This window comes from Pleurodeles waltl, chromosome 11 (genome assembly GCF_031143425.1).
Source record: "Pleurodeles waltl isolate 20211129_DDA chromosome 11, aPleWal1.hap1.20221129, whole genome shotgun sequence".
In the NCBI taxonomy this organism is placed as follows: domain Eukaryota; kingdom Metazoa; phylum Chordata; class Amphibia; order Caudata; family Salamandridae; genus Pleurodeles; species Pleurodeles waltl.
In genome coordinates this window covers 84,446,841-84,467,768 of record NC_090450.1, presented here as the reverse complement: position 1 = coordinate 84,467,768, position 20,928 = coordinate 84,446,841, and the positions used below count along the sequence as shown (strand labels likewise).

The 20,928-nt window shown below is 44.7% G+C and overlaps 1 protein-coding gene across 1 annotated transcript; it reads left to right on the top strand.

Annotated features, from left to right (window-relative positions):
• The first annotated feature begins 2,979 nt into the window (after positions 1 to 2,979).
• On the top strand, positions 2,980 to 20,644 carry LOC138265437 (nuclear cap-binding protein subunit 2). The gene is made up of 4 exons (XM_069213139.1): positions 2,980 to 3,144; positions 14,812 to 14,993; positions 19,019 to 19,157; positions 20,429 to 20,644. Exons 1-4 carry the CDS (start codon positions 3,076 to 3,078, stop codon positions 20,498 to 20,500), a joined length of 462 nt encoding a protein of 153 aa, XP_069069240.1. The 5' UTR covers positions 2,980 to 3,075; the 3' UTR covers positions 20,501 to 20,644.
• Positions 20,645 to 20,928: the final 284 nt, after the last annotated feature.

Below are 20,928 nucleotides of genomic sequence, written 5' to 3'. Positions count from 1 at the left end.
GCCGACACCGAGACTTGATCATTGCTAACTAGTTCCGAAGTCAGCAGCTCCGGTCGTAAATGCAGTTTTAAAGAAAGGCACTATAATGTTTTGTGTGTAGGGAATTTTTCATGTTCACTAAACACAAGGGCTCGTGTGCAGATTTCTTTCCACCAAGGCCCTGCACCCCTCGCCTTGAGTGTTCCATGTTGCTCCCCCCTGCCCATTTGCTCTATTTTCTTAGCATGGTGCGTTGTATTCCTCCCACCCCACTTGCTCTGTGTTTCTCCCTCCTCCTACCAAGTGCGTCTCCCTCCTTGTCTTTCTTTAGATTTTTTTTTAATTCTTCTCCCCGCTCTCTGGTTCGTTCCTCTGTTACTCCTTGCTCTCCTTGGCTGCTAACCATTGCTTCCTGTTTTTCCTCCGCTTTTGTAGAACTATTTTTTTTAATGTTTTGGCTGCACAGCGCTTGTGCTGTGCTTCTTTTGTTTGTCTTCCGCTCCTTACATAATCTCCTTGTGGCTTCCTTGTTGCCGACAAAGGTCAGCGTTCTAGTGTGCTTTCTCTCCAGTGTGCGCCTCGTGCTCTTGTTTCTGTAACTTTCATTTCTTCCACAGGCTCACTTTCAGCCCTGAGACCATCCCCCCGGTATGCTAAGACGGTTCCCCTCACTCCCACACTTCAGCTTTGGCTGTCTTGGCACAAAGGATTGCATAGCTCTCTGTCGCTCAGCTAAGATGATAAATAAATGCTAGACCCTGCCCCCTTCCATCTTCCCTGCACAGTTCAAAGGTAGCCATGGGAAAAAGGCTTAACTCCAGTCACATGCATAGAACAGAAGATATGTTGCGAAATTCCCATCCTGTGGCTGTAAATTCAATGGCTACCATTACATTACTGTATTCTTTAGCACTACTATATTCCAAATTAAACTACCATGCAACGCTGTGTGCTGCTGATCAGAATATGAAACACATTGTGCCCTGCTGATATAAACTCAGAGTCCACAGCTGTTCTGGATATGAGCTACAGTGCGTGTTTCTAATGTGCTACTGGGTGCAACACCATTTTTAGGTTTCACCTGCACAGCGCTTGCACTGTGCTTGTGAAATATATTGTAATTAATACAAATCTTTAAAAGGGCTTACATCCCGCCCTTACTTTTCATTGGTCAGTGTGCTTGCCACTTACTTTTCTTCCATTTCTATTGGTTGTGCTTCTTAGGTTTTGCCTGCACAGCGCTTGTGCTGTGTTCGTTTGGTTTCTCCACCAACCTTTACGTAATGTCCCCATGGCTGCACGCATTTCAAACATGCTTGGCTACTGTATGTTGTTTTTTCTTTTTCCTCAGTCCTTTAGCTAATCTCCAAGCATTATGTTACCACCAGTTACTGCACAATATATTGACTTTCTCAATAAGCAAGTCATAACACTTTTATGGAGTTTCAGTAACATATATTGCACAACTGCTCACCAAGCTAACACTTACAACAACAACAAAAATATTATTAATCACATGGGTGAAACCTAGTCCATTTATAATGATTGTTAAACTTGGAAGGTATTTGCAGGTTACAAAATCCCTGCCAAAACAGGCAGATATAACCTGGTGTACATCCAGTGTGTCATGTATACATCTAGAAGACATAGGGATAATGAATTACATGAACTGAATAAGAGTATGGGTTAAGGGACGCTATATGTGGGAGGAACTTCAAGGGTCAGGTGTTCTGCCCTGTGGCCATTTTCAAACTCAAACAAGGAGGACGACACAGGAAGATACGCTTAAGCTCTCCTACTCTGGCTGAATGCCCAGAGAGGACGGGTTAAAAAGGTCATTAAGGCAGGAGGTAGACCTCTTTAAGAAGGTGTGAGGGAGTCTCATGGCAAGCTCTGGCTGCCTTTCCTGAGGGATAGAGGCAGTGAGCAGAAAGTGGACTAGGACGGCATGCCTCACAATAAAGTGGCAAACACAAGGCCTGTAAATTGCACACATATGACACACTGCATACACAGAAATATCACCAATAAGCAAACTGAAAAATTGGCTTCAATGCAAGACTCCTGTGAGATACCCAAGCAAGGCCATTTATTAACTTTGCGTGCCCAGCAGCCCGCCCACATGCCTTTGTGAGACCTCACAGGAGTCTCTAGCTCATGCACTATGTAAAAATAAACTGTTGATAAAAGGCCTGTATCAACCTTTCCACGTTACTCAGGTTGTTGCATGACTAGCTGCTATAGTTCAGGCTTTTTCTTTGAATTCTGGGACTTGTACTCTTGTTTGGCAAGCCTTGTCAAGATTCCCAAGTCAGTGCCACCAGTTTCTTCAGCCCAAGTGTTTTCTTTGAATTCTTGTTTATTCCCTTACAAACCAGGACTGCCAGTCCCAGAAATCAACGAAAAAAAATGGACAGGAATACCACATCATGCATGGATCTGGGAAACTTGGCAGCTATGTTTATTCCATTATAAAACCAGGACTACAAGTCCCAGAATTCAAGGTTAAAATCGGGACCGGAGCAACTCTTCAGGCATGAACCTGGGAAATTTGGCCGCTATGCTGTATTCAGACTGAAGTGGACCGCACAATTGTATTTTATGCGACACGTAGAATACGACTGAGGACTACACATTCTCTTCGGGTTGAAAACCATATTGAAATGGTGAGTGTTAATAGCAGTCTGCTAATTAGAAGCCCTCAAAATCACTTTTCATTGCGCAGATGAGTCAAAGGTAATTGTTTTGAGATTAACTGTTACATTGTTTTCATTTTAAACCCATAAAAGTATGATTATTGCGATATGCTTCAAATATTTTCCATTGGATGACAAAGAGGCGTGTAAGAAAGACTTTGTCGAGCAAGTTTCTGCAGACCTCCGAGGCACTGAAAGCGCCCATCTTCGTCTGACGGTTACATAAAACGACTGCGCGAAGACTTAGCTGGAGCGAAAAGCTTGTGTCCTATTTCTATGTTCAGACTTCTGGGCGTCTGAAACGCGGGCTGTGATTGGTCAGCTTCAGGCCTCTCCGCGTTATAGTCCAGGAGCGGACAGGTTGGATCCCTGGTCTGGTGTTAAAAGTGGCGGGATAAACATGACGCTCACCCCGCTGAAGAGTGACACCTACGTCGAACTCAGTCAGTACCGGGATCAGCACTTCAGGGTGAGTAGGAGGGGGCAACGTACCGAACTGTGGGGTTTGGAGAGACGAATACTTGATTCTTTGGAGGAATGGGGTCGAAATGACGAAAGGGCTAAATGACTAGGAGCCGGACAGTCCGATTAGCAAGAAATGGTGCCTGCTGTAACGTGGGTGGGTGCTTCGAGCTTTAGATCCAAAGGGGTGTTTTGGGGTAGCGCTTTGTGATGGTATCAGCAAGCCCAAAAAAACCATTGCATTCTGGTACTTGCAGTTTAGCCTTAACACTGCCAAAAACCCGAGCTTGGGATGTTGGCTGTGATGCAGCAGAAAAAAAGCCGCACCCCGACACTGTGCCGGTAGGCGGCAACGCTTACTGAAGGGTTCGAATGGTACATATTATTATTATTATTTTTTTTTTTTTGTATGTAGATGATGCCGACTCCTTTCATGAGGGACTGCTGAGGGAGGGGGTGGGGAGGTATGTTTTAACGGGGATAGATACCAGCTCTTGTTTGTATTTTATTTTAACTATTTTTATGTAGTGCAAACGAGGCCCGGTTAGTTGAGCCACTCTTTATACGGCAATATTTGATTTGGACAGTCATTTGAGAATAGGATACGTATTATGTTTCTTTGTTTCTACAGTGACCCGATTGGGGTGGTTGATTATTAAATAGGGTTTAGTCGTACTGGCTCCTATGGATCTGCAAAGAACTTTGTGGCGCCACCATCCGCTTTTTCCGCCTCATGTGGGTCCCTGCAGTCACTTGTCAACACTGGATCGTTATCATTGGAGTTGGAAAGAGGACCCAACCACGTAGTTTACTTGGCTTCAACCCAAATAATCTCAAACGGATTAGATGTTCTAGCAAATTAATACTTCACTAAAACTTCAAAGATAAAACTCCTATAATTACCTGAAGCCTCATTTGCAACTGTGCCCTTACTGTCGAAATGAGGGCAGGCAAATGTTATCATTTATTGGTATATTTTCATATTATTTGAATTTGTTTTTTCTTTTACTCCAGGAGTGTTTTTGTGTATGGTGCTTACATAGTGCAAAACGCAAGTGGAACAATTATTGTGAATCACTTCCCCAAATCCATTCTACTATTCACTTCCCACCCCCTTAAAGGTTTATGGGGACATGCATAATACTGTAGGCTCCAGCACCTTGAGTTTTAGGGTGAGTTACAGTGGTGCAATTCAATTTCTCACATGTTCTCCATCTCTCAGCTGATAGACTATACGTGAGAATCGAGCTCACAGATTCCCTCCTAGTTGCAGCCCATTTAAGTAGGCTATTCGGGGTGAGATGCAACTGTTCTGTACGATAGCTAAACTTATGTGAGTAGTAAGGTGAGATGCACACTTGTAAAAACTCGACCATTCCCAAGTTAAAAAGAATGTGCAAGCTATCATCTAACTGTATATAACCTCCAGGATAGCAAAAAATTTTATTATATGGGGCCCATTGCATATATTATGGATCTGGACATAGATCATGGAGAAGCTTGCGTGAAAACATTTGGGGTCAGAATACACCAAGATAACTGCTAATAACACTTGCAGCCTGTGTAAGACTGTATGAGACTGGAGTATACAAAACAAGTGATGGATGGAATGCTCAAATTAAACACAGCCACAGGTAATTACTTGAGGGCTGCATCCCAGTCCATTGTTTTGCATCTGCCACCTCAGTTCGGACCCAGCTATATCTAATTCATTCTTGACACTGCTCCAATGGGAACAGTTTAGCCTGAACTGCCAGACTAGGTCCTCTCCAAACAAGCATAAGCAATCCAGCACATGTTTTACCCTTATTGGGACTCATCAGCCTGGTATAGCTTTGTTCCCATGGCATTGTTGTGCACATGCTGCCGCTCCACCCCCCTTCCCCCCACCACCACCTTGGCATACCTGCCCTACTTAGGGCGACACACTGAAGTATACAAAAAAGTGATGGTTGAAATGCTTGAATTAATCTCAGCCATTGGTAATTACACTGTTGCATCCCAATCTATTATTTTGCACATCATGCCACCTCTGTCTGGACCCCGATATATACAATACAGTCTAGAATGTGGATTGCTCTAGTTTACATTTTTTTTTTTTTTTGTCCTCATATTCCTCGCCCCTGCTTTGGTTAAGTAGGAAAGGCATTGGCGCGACAAACGACAACATGCCATCGGTACATAGACCAAACCTTAGTAGATCATCCCCTCTGCTCCGCACGAAAACACGCCATCGAGCTCTGGGATTTGCTCGACACCACTGCTCCTGACGTGGCTTTCCTGACCGAAGCCTGGTGGAACGACTCCTCGTCTCCGGACATCGCCATCGCCATACCGGACGGCTACAAAATCACCAGAAGAGATCGAACCAACGGAATCGGCGGCGGAATAGCCATCGCTCACAAAGCTACCCTCAAAATCCACACCCACTCGGACGACACCCTCAGGACAGCAGAACACCTCCACTTCCAGATCCACACGGACCCCAACACGACCCTCAGAGGAACCCTCATTTACCGCCCACCAGGACCAAGAGCCCCCTTCAACGACACCATCGCCGACCTTGCAAGCACCCACGCCCTCGCTTCCCCGGATTACATCCTCCTGGGAGATCTGAACTACCATCTGGAAAATGCCAACGACGTCAACACCGCGTCACTGACCTCCAACCTCCTCAACCTCGGTCTCCGACAGCTAGTCAACATGCCTACCCACATCGCCGGTCACACCCTTGACCCCCTCTTCACCTCTAGCAACCACATTTCCTTCAACCACACCTCCGAACTCCACTGGACTGACCATCACTGTGTCCATTTCACCTATAAGAAAACCACAGAGCAACACCGCATCCAGCTACCTCCCCACCGCCGCTGGGGCAAAGTCACCCAAGAACAACTGACCAGCACCCTCAGCAACAACCCTCCACCCGACGCAATCGACCCGAGCACAGCCGCCATCAACCTCCATCAATGGATCCTCGACTGCGCCAACACCCTTGCCCCTCTCAAGAAACCCACCACCATCCAAGGAAAGAAAAAACCAGCCTGGTTCACAGACGATCTCACCACCTCCAAAAGCAACTGCCAGAAGCTCAAAAAGAAATGGATCCAAGAACGCACACCCGACAACCTCGCCGCCCTCAAAAACGCCAACCGCGAACACCACCAACGGATCCGCACCGCCAAGCGCGCCCACTTCACCGAACGCATCAACAACAACGCCCACGACTGCAAAGAACTCTTCGGCATCGTGAAGGAACTCTCCAATCCGAAAGCCAACTCCAACGACATCCCGCCCTCCCAGAAACTCTGCGACGATCTCTCCACCTTCTTCCACCAGAAAATCACCACCATCCACGACAGCTTCATCACCGGTCCACCGCCAGACCTCACCCCTGACGTCTCCTCCCGCGACTGCCGCCTCACCGCCTGGACCCACGTGGACGAGGCAGAAACCATAGCAACCATGAACACCATCCACTCAGGCTCCTCCACGGACCCCTGCCCCCACCATGTTTTCAACTCAGCCAACGCCACCATCGCCCCCGAACTCCGCAAGATCATCAACCTATCCCTCACTTCTGCCACCTTCCCGGACAGCTGGAAACACGCAGAAATCCAACCCCTCCTCAAAAAACCCAAGGCTGACCCCAACGACCTCAAAAACTTCCGTCCTATCTCTCTCCTCCCTTTTCCAGCGAAAGTAATCGAGAAGATCGTCAACACTCAGCTCACCCACTTCCTCGAAGACAATTCCATCCTGGACCCCTCACAATCCGGATTCAGACGAAACCACAGCACTGAGACTGCCCTCCTCGCCGCCACAGATGACATCAGACATCAAATGGACAACGGCGAAACCTCAGCCCTCATCCTCCTCGACCTATCAGCCGCTTTTGACATCGTCTGCCACCGCACCCTACTGACCCGCCTCCAAGAAGCCGGCATCCAAGATAAAGCCCTCCACTGGATCTCATCCTTCCTCTCCGACAGAACGCAGAGAGTCCGTCTCTCCCCTTTCCGCTCCAAAGCCACCAACCTCATCTGCGGCGTCCCCCAAGGATCCTCCCTCAGTCCCACGTTGTTCAACGTCTACATGGCCCCCCTCGCTCAACTGGCCCGCCAACACCACCTCAGCATCATCTCCTACGCCGACGATACCCAGCTCGTCCTCTCCCTGACCAAAGACCCGCTCACCGCCAAAACAAACCTCCACGAGGGACTAAAATCCATCGCCGATTGGATGAACAACAGCCGCCTGAAACTCAACTCCGACAAGACGGAAGTCCTCATCCTCGGACGCACTCCCTCGGCCTGGAACGACTCATGGTGGCCCTCCGTCCTCGGACTCCCACCCACCCCTGCCAGCCACGCAAGAAACCTCGGCTTCATCCTGGACTCCGCCCTCACCATGTCCAAACAGGTCAGCGCCGTCTCCTCCTCCTGTTTCAACACCCTTCGAATGCTCCGCAGAATCTTCAAGTGGATTCCAACAGAAACCAGAAAGACGGTGACCCAGGCCCTCGTCAGCAGCAGACTTGACTACGGCAACGCACTCTACACAGGCATACCAACCAAAGACATCAAACGCCTCCAACGTATACAAAATGCCTCCGCCCGACTGATCCTCAACATACCTCGCCGAAGTCACATCTCCCCTCACCTAAAGGAACTCCACTGGCTCCCGGTAGACAAGAGGATAACCTTCAAACTCCTGACCCACGCTCACAAGGCACTTCACAACACCGGACCCTCCTACCTCAACACCAGACTCAACTTCTACACTCCAACACGTCAACTCCGATCCGCCAACCTCGCCCTCGCCATCGTACCCCGAATCCAGCGCAAGACATCCGGCGGCAGATCCTTCTCTTTCCTCGCCGCCAAGACCTGGAACTCTCTCCCCACATCTCTTCGCCAGACCCAGGACCTCCTCACATTCAGAAGGCTCCTCAAGACCTGGCTCTTCGACCGCTAATCCAGCAGCGCTCCCCCCGCCCCCCCCCCCCCCCCCCCTCAGCGCCTCGAAACCCTGACGGGTACATAGCGCGCTTTATAAATACCATGATTGATTGATTGATTGATTGATTGATCTACTGATTATCCTTTCTCATACGGGAGTCATTGATCAAAAGTTGTCACTTTCAATCATAGCCAAAGCAACACCTCCAAAGAGCGAGGGGGAGATCTTAATCATTGGACTTTAAAAAATTCAAAGTGTAAAGAGCTTATATAACAAAGAAATAATATGTTATTGATACACATTTTCCCAATATAACCAAAAATCATCTTTTCTAGACAGGGGGCCCCGTTGTTCCAGTGTACAGATTCGATTTACAGATATCTGCCAATCCGACACACGAGGAGGAAGAGGATCAATCCATTTACGACAAATTTCTCGCCTAGCTAGAAGAATTAATATGAACAGCAAATGCTCCTGCTGAACTGACAATTTCTGGTAATATGTATCCTGTTCCCGCACCCCAAACACCACTAATGCTGGGTTTACAACTAAGTTTACATTAAAGATTAATTTAAAAATACTCTCTATATCCCCCCAATAATTCAACAACTTAGCGCAATGCCAAAACATATGGATATCGTCCGCCTTATCATCCCCGCACCTTGGACAGTTTTTCTGAGTCTTCCCAATAGCTGTTAATTTGGCCGGAGTCCAATAAACCCTATGGAGTGTGAACAAATGACTGGTAGTAAGCCACAATATTGAACAAGACTTTTGCCACAGTGTTGTAACATCTAGAGTTGGAAAGATTGCTCCCCACTTCGACAAGGGAAGCGCTATCATCTGATGTTTCTAACAAAGCGTGGTACCACAATGCAACCTCTTTGTTGATGGTTCTCTGATTTAGCTTCCCATCCCATATACTCCTCCCTATTTCTCCATTTCGGCGGGACTTTGCCCAACTAGATATTTGAAGGTACTTATATCTAGAAACTGCCCCACCAGTACCTTCCTGGAATGCACCCCAACTTAACACTTCAACTCCTTCTATTAACTGGCCCCATCTTTCCACCCCACTTGTTCTCAAAGGCGTTGATAGTTTGTCTATAAGGCATTCCGGAGTGCCAGGCGAGTCCCAAATGGGAGCTGAACTTCAAAAATAAGGTATCTCTAACAGTCCTTCAGGAGGGAGAGAGGAACATCACGGTCAGCTAACGAGCTGCCCGTGAACTCCCGTCGGACGGATGTGACGCCAAACATCGCGCGACTTGGACTGTGAGCAGACCTCCCCTCGGTCTCTGCTCGGGAAAGCTGCGGATGTTTTTCCCCCGGATTAGAGTTTGTTTATGCTCCCGGCCCCCCCTGGCGACGGCTTGTTTGATAGGAAGGCGAGGGTGAGGATTTCCTCCTTGCGCATCGGATTGGGAACCAGGGAGCCTGAGATTCCGAGCTCCAGCTTTAGCGTCTCTTTGGGAGAGGCCCCTAGAGCTGTGCCAGCGGAGCAAGGAGCGGCAAAAGACGGTGACAGTATATTTCTGGCAGCGTGGGGGGGGGGAGCCTGGGTTATAGCTTGGTTATAACCTGTTCTTAGCAGGCAGAGACTGTTAGCAATACCGAGGCTGCCCTCCCAGGAGTATTGGGGGCTAAAAGAAAACGCGTATACATATGAAAAGTGTTGCTTATGGTAAAAATAAGCAGGCACAAGAGTTTTCTACTAGAAGTTTGTACTAGAGGAACTTTGTGCCTAAATACCGTGTTTTACAGCTGCATATTCGCCAGGGGTTGTTACGTTTCAGCGCTTCTTACTCCATAATCCCAAAACCTGTGTAAATCTCGCTTCTCTACATAGAAGGAGGGTGAGATATAGATGGACACCAAATATTCAACACTCTTGTACTCGTGGTGGTTCGCTGTTTGCTGGAAGGGCTGAGAAGTAAATTAGTGTTTCAATTGAGAATTCCTCGGGTTTAAAGGCCTTGAGAAAAGAGGTGGACCATCGTCTAGATAGGTTCCCCGTTGGGTGGGGGTACTTGGTCCTCACATCTTGTGCTGTGTCTCCCTGGACTTCCAGGCGTTAGAAAGAGAAAGAGAGGGGATTAAGAAGAATACTTCAGTTATCGCGCCTTGGTAATTTCGTTCTTCCTCTCTAAAGTGTTTCCCCTTTTCTGACTTTTGTCGGGAAAACTAGGAAGGAAAACGGCGAACAAGAAGGGGGGGTCATTGACCACAGGGAGGGGTGGCGGGGTGATTTGGAAACAGGCTCTAAATTCCAGCATTTGGACAGAAGCGGCTAGGGGTGTGCGACGTGGGAGATCCTATACCGCCCGCTGCTCGCTTCGTGGGAGCCTTCCAGTGACCCCGGGGGTCCTCACCAGAACCAACTTAAGTGGGAAGGGGGCAAGAAAGGAGTGCGAGAGTGTTGGAACCTCGCAGTGCATGTCATTAATTAAGCGTCGCCCCAGGGGTGCCCGGGCAGAAGTCAACGAGGCGATTGTGGCCAGCAAAAGTAAGCCCGGCACCCGTGGTGCAAGTGCTAATCTTCGGACTCGGGTGTCTGTATCTATAATAACAGGCATAACAGAATTAGATCCTAAAATCGATGGTGAAGGGTCATCCTACACAACATTACTCGTGGACCATTCTTTACCCCACCGGGAGGAGAGTCAAATTGAGATCCAGGGGAGGAGCGACTCGTTGATCACAAGGTACTTTCAGTCCACAATTCCTCCACCACAGGACATGGCAAACGCTCAATCGGCCTTAGGCGAGTTAGGGGTTTCTAAGCTAGTTGAAGGCCGTTCAGCTGTCGGCCCAGCACAAGAACTATTAGATATGGGACCAGCTACACTGAGAGAGGGCCCTTCTAAGACAATGCCCTTGCTGGAAGTTGATGGTAATTTCTCCAGTGGATCAACACCACATGACTTGGATGTACAGGCTCTGTTAATTTCTCTTACTAAAGAAATTAGAGGGAGATTCGAAATCTCAGAAACTAATCAAACTAGGATTCGGGAAGCCTGTGAGGTCTTGGAAAGTAAAATCAACTTGTTATCAGACCGGCTGGGGAAACTAGAGGCTGTGGTGGAGGCCCACGAGGAACGAGTGTTATCTCAATCTAAGGACATTTTACAATTGAAACGGGGAGAAAAGTTGTTGCAAGATAAATTGGAAATGTTGGAAAATAACATGAGGAGAAACAATATCAGGCTCCTGGGAGTTCCAGGGGGCTTGGAAGGGGAAAATATTAAGAGCTATGTGATCTCGCTGATTAGGGAGATCCTCCCCAGTATGGCAGGGATCAATCTGGAAGATGACATTCAGAGAGTCCATCGTGATCCTTTCAAGAAAAATCCAGGAAGGAAAACCCCCAGGAGGATTTTGATAAATTTCAACACATACTCTATTAAGGAAAGAGTCTTGTCCGAAGCCCTCAAGGTTGGGGCTTTTCCCAAGGGGGAATGGTCTCTTAGGATAAGATCAGATGTGTCTAAGGCAACGTTAGATAGGCAGTGGGAGCTGGGAAATTTTATGCGGGAGCTCAGTGATCTAGGGGCGACAGTGCAACTAAGGTTCCCGGCAGCTCTCCGTATAATGTGGAAGAATAAAATGTACAATATGAGAGACCCGGGGGAGGTCAGTATATTTATAGACCAGATCAAGGCGTCTCAATAAGACCTAGTGGAAAGCCCCCGTCCGGCATGGGGTTCGAAGATAGGATAACAGGATGGTTATCCCAGTAGAAACAGGGAGAAAGTCCTCATATGTTACTAATATAGGTCAGGGAGGTTGGTGTTCTTCCTTTTCGTTATGAACGATCATGCAGGGTATTGAAAAGTTGAGATTCCTCTCTTGGAATGTGAATGGGTTAAGGGTGTCTGGTAGGAGGAGGAAGATCTTTGAGTACTTGCGTTTGGTTGAGGAGGAGATTATTATACTGCAGGAAACCCATCTTCACCAAACTGAATGGGAGACCTGGCTTAAACAACTGAATTGGGTTGCGTTCAGCATGTGCTCTTCTCAAACTAGTACAATAAAAGGTATGGCAGTTTTGATTAAGAAATCCAGGAGGTTTAGGGTTGGAACAGTACATGTTGACCCCAGAGGGAGGTGGGTAGTGGTAGAGCTGTGTGTAGGTGGTCACTGGATTACAGTGTCGGGTTACTACGGGCCGAATATTGACGACCCATCGCCATTTCAAGACTTATTTAATATTCTACTTTCAGCTAGGTACCCAGTGGTGTTGGGTGGGGATTTTAATATATTGCTAGACCCTGCACTGGACAAGTCAACCCATCGGGGTACGGTTAATTCACCTAAAACCAGGGCATTGGTGAAGCAAGCGATGCAGGATTTAGGCTTGGTAGATGCCTGGCACTGGAGAAGGGGAGAAGGAGATAGATATACATTTCACAATAAAAAATATGGGCATAGATCCAGAATAGACTTTTTTTTTTCTAATTCATAAAAGTTTATTCCCGGAGGTAAGAAGGGTAGCCCACAACACAGCACACATGTCAGACCATTCTGCAGTAATACTACACTTGGATATTAGGGTTAGTAACAGGATAACTAGGAGCACAATCAATCGTGCTCTACTTTTAGATGACGCATCAGTAGAAGTGTTAAAAAAAGATACTAGAGAATTTTTTCAGGTGAATCAAGGAACAGCAAGTTTGTGGTGTGTTTGGGATGCGTTTAAGGCTTTTATAAGAGGGAGGCTAGTTAACCTTGCAGCTCATAAGTATAGTGAAGAGAGGGAAAAGTTGGGGAAACATGGAATCGTCATTGAAAACCTTTCAAGTAGCAAGGTATAATGCGCAGTTAGAAGGGAAAACGGACTTAGTAATGGAGCTGTCTTGTCAAGAGGAAAAGGTCCGGTCTAGTCTAGACGCTTTTTTGGAAAATGGTTGTAGGTTAAAATGGGAAAGTAGTCAGTATGCTAATTTTGAATATGGAGACGGTTGCAGTAAACTGTTAGCGTGGAAGGTTAAGTCGGACCTTTCCAAAAGGCCCATCTTATCAGTCAAATCAGAGCCCATGAATCAGGTCTGTACGGAGCAAGAGGAGATTGAGGGGGCATTCGTATCTTTCTTTCAGGAGATATACACAGAAAGTTCGGTTAACTTGGAAGAGCCGGTAAGAGAATTCTTAGATAATGTAGATCTCCCAGTTTTAGAGGAGTCTAAGATGCTCCTATTGAATGATAAGTTAAATGAGGCTGAGTTGGCGGAAGGTTTAAAGGCTCTAAAAAAAGGTAAGGCAGCGGGGCCAGATAGTCTCCCTAATGAATTATATAAGGCTTTGGGGGAGGAACTTACCCCATTTTTATTAGAGCTATTCAACTCTATGTTGATAGAAGAGGTCCAAACTCCCAATTCCTGGAGAGAGGCGATAATTTGCTTATTGTTAAAGCTGGGTAAAGATTCCACGTCTTGTTCCTCCTATAGGCCCATCTCCTTGCTGAACGCAGACTATAAACTTTATACAGGAATTTTAGCCAAGAGATTGGGGAGAGTCGTTGGCAATCTAATCCATCCGGACCAAAAGGGTTTCATGAAGGGGAGGCAGCTTCACGAGAACTCACGAGTTATTTGCTGCAGTTGATTTGGCGGCGCACGAGAAGGCGCCATTGGCGATCTTGTCTTTTGACGCGGCCAAGGCCTTTGACCGTGTTAATTGGTTGTTTTTAAAGGTGGTTCTGGAAAAAGCGGGCTTGGGAATCCCTTTTATTAGGGCGATAGGGGAACTGTATAGATGTCCCCTAGCGAGAATTTTAGTCAATGGCCAATTAACACAAGAATTTAGGATCCGGCGAGGTACGAGACAGGGATGCCCCTTATCTCCTTTGCTTTTTAATTTATACATCGAACCCTTGGCTACTTTACTTCGGTCTTCTAAAGAGATTATCCCATTTCGAACTGGGGGATGGGAAAAAAAACGAGCTCTATACGCCGATGATTTGATGATATACACGAGTGATGTTAGGTCTACTCTACCTAGGGTCATTGCCTTGATGGAACAATTTGGTAAACTTTCTGGGTACAGCATAAACGCAGAAAAGACAGAAATAATGTGCTGGAACTTGTTGTATGCTTCCCCTTTAGTTAAACAAGAGATTAGATATCTGGGTATTCGATTAGCAGCTGATCTTAACGAGGTAGCTAAATTGAACTTTGATATAGTATATAGGGAAACCAAAAGACTGTTAAAAGCGTGGGCTGCTCTTCCTCTTACGATAATTGGGAGATCTAATATCTTGAAGATGTGTATCCTTCCAAAATTTACTTTTTTGTTTAATACTATCCCATTAGAGTTTGAGAAGAGCTGGTTTAATAAACTACAAGGGGAGTTATCCTCATTTGTATGGGCTTCCAAGGGAGTTAGGATTGCTTGGAAGAAGTTGAGTAGAAAAAGGGAATGGGGAGGTATTGCGTCTCTAGAGCTTTTTAAGTACTATTTGGCTTTTCAGTTAAAAAATATTAGATTTTTATTGAATAAAAAGTCTGAGTACGATTCAGTCTGGGGAGCATTAACGGCTCACCTTGAAGAAGGAGCAGACCATTTTTTTATATAAATTTGGACATCCTAGTTACTTCAAGAAAGTTCGTTTGAAACTCCCCAGACACGCATGTAACGTTTGGATGCATTTTCGGAGGATGTTAGATTGCTCTAGTTTACTTGATGACATTGTTTCTTTCCCTTTGTTTACTAGGGTCACCGATATGATCAGGAGAAGCTACTGAAACTGAGTTGCACACTGTATGTAGGGAATCTTTCATTCTACACAACAGAAGAACAAATTTATGAGCTCTTCAGCAAAAGCGGGGATGTCAAGAAGATAGTCATGGGATTGGACAAAGTTAAGAAAACTGCATGTGGCTTCTGCTTTGTAGAGTATCCTTTATATGGTATGGTCTGCTCAGGTAGCTTATACCACACTGTGTTGAATCTCAGTGATTCTGAGCCAAATATGTTTACATATTATTGTTGGGGGGGGGGGGGTGCATGTGACCTAGAGTTCACAAATGAATCATAGTGGACTGACTCAACTTTGCATGTTCACAAACCAGATGCTATTGGTTTATTCTGCTTGCAGTTCTGCAAGACTCTTTACATTTTTATTTTATTATCAATATAATTTATTTCTGTTGCTAGATATGTTGGCGGGGGGGTGATGAGAGGGTGTATCTCTTCAGAGTATTGAGTGTAAACTATCATCAATGACTTTAAAACCCTGATTCAGACCACAATGGTTATGCTTTCCTTGATTTTGAGTACTGTTTGTTACCACAATTGTAGCTTTTCACTTCCCTATCTTTCTTATCTCGTCACTGCCTACCATAAACTTTCTTAATTTTTCAGTAAACTAAATAAAAGGGGCATACACTAATCTTGTTTATGTATGGATGTGGGCAGATGGCAAAACATGATCATAAAAGCTTCAGCCTACCCTTTATCAATATGGCACAGCATTTGTGCTGCACAGCCTGTTATTTAAGCTCTTTGACCAGAGATTTCTTATTATTCTCATTACCTGCATAAGGCTGTGGCACATAATGTGGCCGTTTTGTGAGCATGGAAAGATAATTTCCACTCCAGTTAGAAGCCTGACCTAGAAGCAGTTGTGTGGCTTCCTCTAAAATGGGTAGGAGATTAAAATCCTAGATATTAGCTGAAGTTACCTTGTCAGCGATTAGTTCCTGGTTCAGACCTCCACAATTTGGGTTGCCCAGTTGATGGTTCAAGGTAAAGCGTTTTAACCTTGTTTTTCAGATATGTTGTAGGAATCCTGTAAGCCCAGAGCTTTCTAATGGGTAAGGCATGCTAGACACTGGAGTGAACTTACATTCCACTCATAGTTTTTTGCACTGGGTATCTGGTCTTGCCCTACGATGACTGCTGGCAGCTTCGTATAGTAGCACATCACTGGCTACAGTTAAGCTTTGCTTGTATGCTCATAGGTTATTGATGTATACAAGTGTAGGTAGCAGAGAACAAGACATTAATTTATGTAATAGGAAGCATGCAGTGATGTCATGCTTGAGGGGATCAGCATAGTCTGCAATTAATTCAGCCCAACCTTCCACACCTGCACAAGACTTTTTAGTGGGAAAAGTAGATTGCACTTCTGTCGCCCATTCATCCTACAGAGCTACTTTCTTGGTGAAGTAGGTGGCTCGTATTTTGATTCATTGAGGGAAAACAAAAAAAGTGAAGAATGAATTGTTTGATTTAATCTCAGCCTCTAGAAATTACTCTGGGGCATTTACCAATTCATGTTTTTGCCTGAAATGCCATTTCAGACTAGAACCAGCCTTATGCACATCAGACTTGACCTGCACCAATAGGAACAGTCCATCCCAAACTGCCAGACCGAGTCCCCTCTAAGTGGCCACACAAACCACCTCCTGGGTTTCAGATTATTGTGCACCGTCTTTTGCAGTAGATTCCCTGAGTTATGGATCCCATACTTATTGGTCCCATCTGTGTGGCGGTTCTGGCTGCTTTGTCCTGCCAGGGTAGGCCCAAGATTTGCATGAGTCTTCTCTCGGTCTAGAACAGCATATTGGACAAAAAAAGAAGCTGGAACGGGGGCCTAAGGTATAGGCATTACTTTGTTTTATCATTAAGCATGATACTGCGACCAGTGCACTTACATATCCTAGCAGTTTTCTGAGATTTTTCTAAAATTAAACAAGATACCCTGAACCAAACATTAAATGCTATTAGAACTACGCTTGACTGCAAACCAGGAAGTAACGTGGTTGGAGTCCTTGAATGAATGATCACATCGTTATATCTATTAGCTACCAAAATAAATGTTAATGCACTTGTTACTAACCCTCCAACTTAGTATACTAAGGCACCACGACTCCTAAAACTGCAGTGCAAAGCAATAGAGAGACTTTGTGGCAAAAAACAAGATCGTGTGGCGATTTAAAAACGAAAAGTAAGACAAGCACACATTACATTTTATGCGACATGGATCAATAATGCACATAATTGACTAGTCTATAGCCTAGTTAATGAACTGTCCAATTCCCTCTGAGTAAGGCGATTACCCCGCAATCCTTGGATATGTAAATCATTTTTTTAGTCACCCATTAGAAGAAAAAAATCCAAGTTTTACTTAACATGAATTTGAATTTTACAAAAATGTATAATTTGACCAAAACACACCACTAACAGCAACCCTTTCTGAGTTTAGATCTGCTAGCTACCATGGGGACCAAGACAATTATTTTGGCCAAGAAGCTGGGTTCTCATCTTGATCCTAATACTGCCCAGTTATTTTATTTGGCATTTTGAGAATACAACCCCTAGGTGTAAATCGATTAATTCTTTCCACCTTGATGCAAGCTCTTAATTGAAACACAAATAAAAAAAACTGTTGGTAGATCTCAAAATGCAGGTTAATGTCCACCCTATTATATTTAATTAAGTTTAAGGCAAAGTGGCAGAAAATGTAGCCCCTACACAGCGTTCTCTCTTTATTAAAAAACACCCAGTCTTGGAACTAGATGAAGCTTGGTTCTCTCAATCCATCGGTACTGGGCTGACATATTGGCAGTTATGGACAACTTGTGTATGAGAACTGATCAAGGAGGGTTTCCCGAGGTGTGTGGGTTTTTTTTTTTTTTACTCCTAGATCTTTTCGCTATCTTTGGCACAGTGCATCATGGAATCCTTACTTCAAGAGTGTATAATGCTGGTGCCCAAGACAAAGCCCTAGATTTGATAAAGCCGGTGGTGGAAGGAGAGTGGGCAGTCACTACTTTCCATTCAAATCCCATCATCTCTACAACCTTTGGAGTTTCCTCCTTTGGTCTCAGGCAAACGTGACATATTGAACGCTATTGCTAGTAGTCTTAGAGCAACCCCCAATCCCCTTAAATGTTAAAGAACTATGAAAAGCTTCCGTTTTCTGATTCATTTTAAATGGAGTTGGTCTCATCAGGGCCTGGTGCCTTACTTCATGGTAATTACATGCTCAAGAAAACTGGGCACTAAAATTAATATAATAAATAAGTTATGCAGACCCGTCTCTTCCTCACAGTTATGCACATATCAAGATTACAAATGTAAGCAAATTGGTACATCTAGAAACAATCAGTGTGACAAAACATACTAAAAACCAGTGCATTGATTGCCATGACTCTTCGTGCGTACATTGAAATACCCCAAAAAGAAAACAAACTGATGGTGATTAGATCTGTTCCACGCAATTGCTGTTGAGATGCACCCATGCCATCACCACATCATATATTCCTCAAATGTCCACCCACCCACTGCTTTCCTCTATCTGCACAAATAATTGACAAACCCACTAATATGTTGTAGCCACAGATGTTTTCCACAGACACCCTTCTCTCCAATGGAGAACGTATGTGTGGGCTTGTTATTTTGAACAGCTCCAAGATATGCGCCTTAGGTTTTCATTCTCTGACGAAGTTAGAACATTTTGACCCTGCAGCCTATTTTATTTATTGGTATGTGAGTGCCAATAAACATTCTGGGAAGTAACTTTGTTTTTAGTGTTGGGTACAGATAATTTCTAGTTAAACTAAAAAATGTTATACTGATGTAGAAAGCAGTTTGAAGCTAATCAAAAATGGTTGCCTTTTTTTTTTTCTTTTCTTAATGTATGCCTTTTGGTCCGTAATATGGCACTAACTTTTGGCATCCACTGGGTAAAAATGTTCCATTTGTTGATGGTTGAGTGTGATTTTTGTCTCATCACCAGCAGATTGGACATAGTTAGCTTCAGATGCTTCGCTCACCTGTTTTTCGTACGCGTCATAACCCCCGTTTTGTTGATGGATCATACACCATTCATGCCACATTCAATGTTCATATTCTGATCATTGTGGCATTTCACGTGGACAGTTTTCTATGTGACTCTTTAACACTCTTGTAAGATATTATTTAAGAGGTGATGCAGAAAACTGCATGAGATATATTAATGGTACAAGGCTGGATGATCGAATTATCAGGACTGACTGGGATGCAGGCTTCAAAGAAGGGAGACAGTTCGGCCGTGGAAGATCTGGTGGTCAGGTAATAAAGAATAATTTTATTTGTTCTTAGTGTAAATGTGCTGTAATTGAAAGAAATATATGCGTTGTTCATGCCTTCTGGTGTGATTATTTTCCAACCCTAAATGTGATGAACTGGCTATTCATTGTGTGGCCTTGCAGAGAATGTGTTAATGAATCTGTGTGTTGACTGGAGTATCGTCTCTTGGGCAGGCAAATTTCACGAAGTTTTAATGGAGGAGGATTTAGTGCTGAGAGGACCTGTCTATTTCTTTAAAGCACATTTAAATCTAAATGGCTGTGTGAGTCTGCAAGCTACAAACTGAGTATAACCACAGTAAATTGCCAACCTAGAAGACCTAGAATCAGTGCTTCCCCCCCCCCCTTTCATTACCAGTTTACTTTGTTTTAGACAGGTAGGGAATTCAAAGGACATTTGCAAGACGCTAATGGCACAGCTTCCTTTCTTTGACTTTCAAGACTGAGGTGCAAAAATGCCCATTCCTGTGAAGTAATGCCAAGTCCAGTTAACCAGAAAACCAGTGGCGGTAGAGATGTATCTTCTGAATTTGATGTTCTGGGAGACCATGTAGGTGTCCCTCAGCAGGGTAGCACTACAGGTGGCAGTACTTGAATACTGAGGTGTTAGAGAAATTATAAAACTTTTTTGGAAGATCTACTTTAATCCATTGCAGTTATCCAGCAGCAAAGTCTTAATTACGTAGTTGACAAGTTCAGATAGTGGGGCAGGGCCCACCAGATATATAGAGCTGATATGTCTTCAAGATGTTGCAAAATAGACTTCTGTTGGTAAAATGTTCAGATACTTCACGGTTTCCAGTGGAGCAGGTCGCAGCCATAACCTCTTTTAGTCATGTCGCATAACTCTGTTAAAATCTCTCTACAATCCTGCCTGTGTGCAGTCTAACGTGGAAGGTGGGCAGGCCATGGTCACGTGGTAACTGAAGCATCTCTGAAGTAAAGTACACTCTTGGAGCTCTGCCTCAGATCTGGGATGAGGTAGGTGGCCATCACCTAAGAGTAACAGTTTGCTTGGGACACTGTACTCCAAGTCCTTCTTAAAACACTCCTACATTGCATATCTGAACACCACAGAAAATATTTCTGTTGGGCACACCGATTTACTGCAATGCAAATGCTGAATGGTGCACCCTATGTTGAGTTACTATATTTTTGCTTTGCTAAAGTATTTGTCATCTGTCAGATTTTCAGTTTAGTTTTTGTAATCTGCTCCTGTAATCTTTGTGTTTAAATCTTTTTTTTGTTTTGTAGGTCCGAGATGAATATCGGCAAGATTATGATGCTGGAAGAGGTGGTTATGGAAAAATAGTCCAACCTTTGTGACTATGACTGTGACTTTGTGTAGCAAATTCAAAAACAAAATTTATGAGGTTCGTAAACAGAAATGTATGTTCGTCCCTTGTTCGAACAGTGGGACACAGACATTGCTTTCAACTTTTTAAAAGCAATTCAAGGTTAGAATGTGCAAGAAATGGAAAAAGGTTACCATTGCAACTAGTGGGAGGGAGCAGGAATAAGAAGGATGTTGTACTTTTATTTTGTAATACTTCACCTGGTTGTTAGGCTACAATGGTGTGCTTTGGGGGGATGTGTGTGTGGTAGATGTGTATGTGAGATGATTTGTTTGGATCTAACCCGCTTTGAATTTTTGAAACCTGTATGTGCACCTGTTCTGGAAATACAATCCTAGTCAACCCTGTTGATCTCTATGACTTATCCTAAATCACCACAGTTGTGTTTGAATTAGTCCA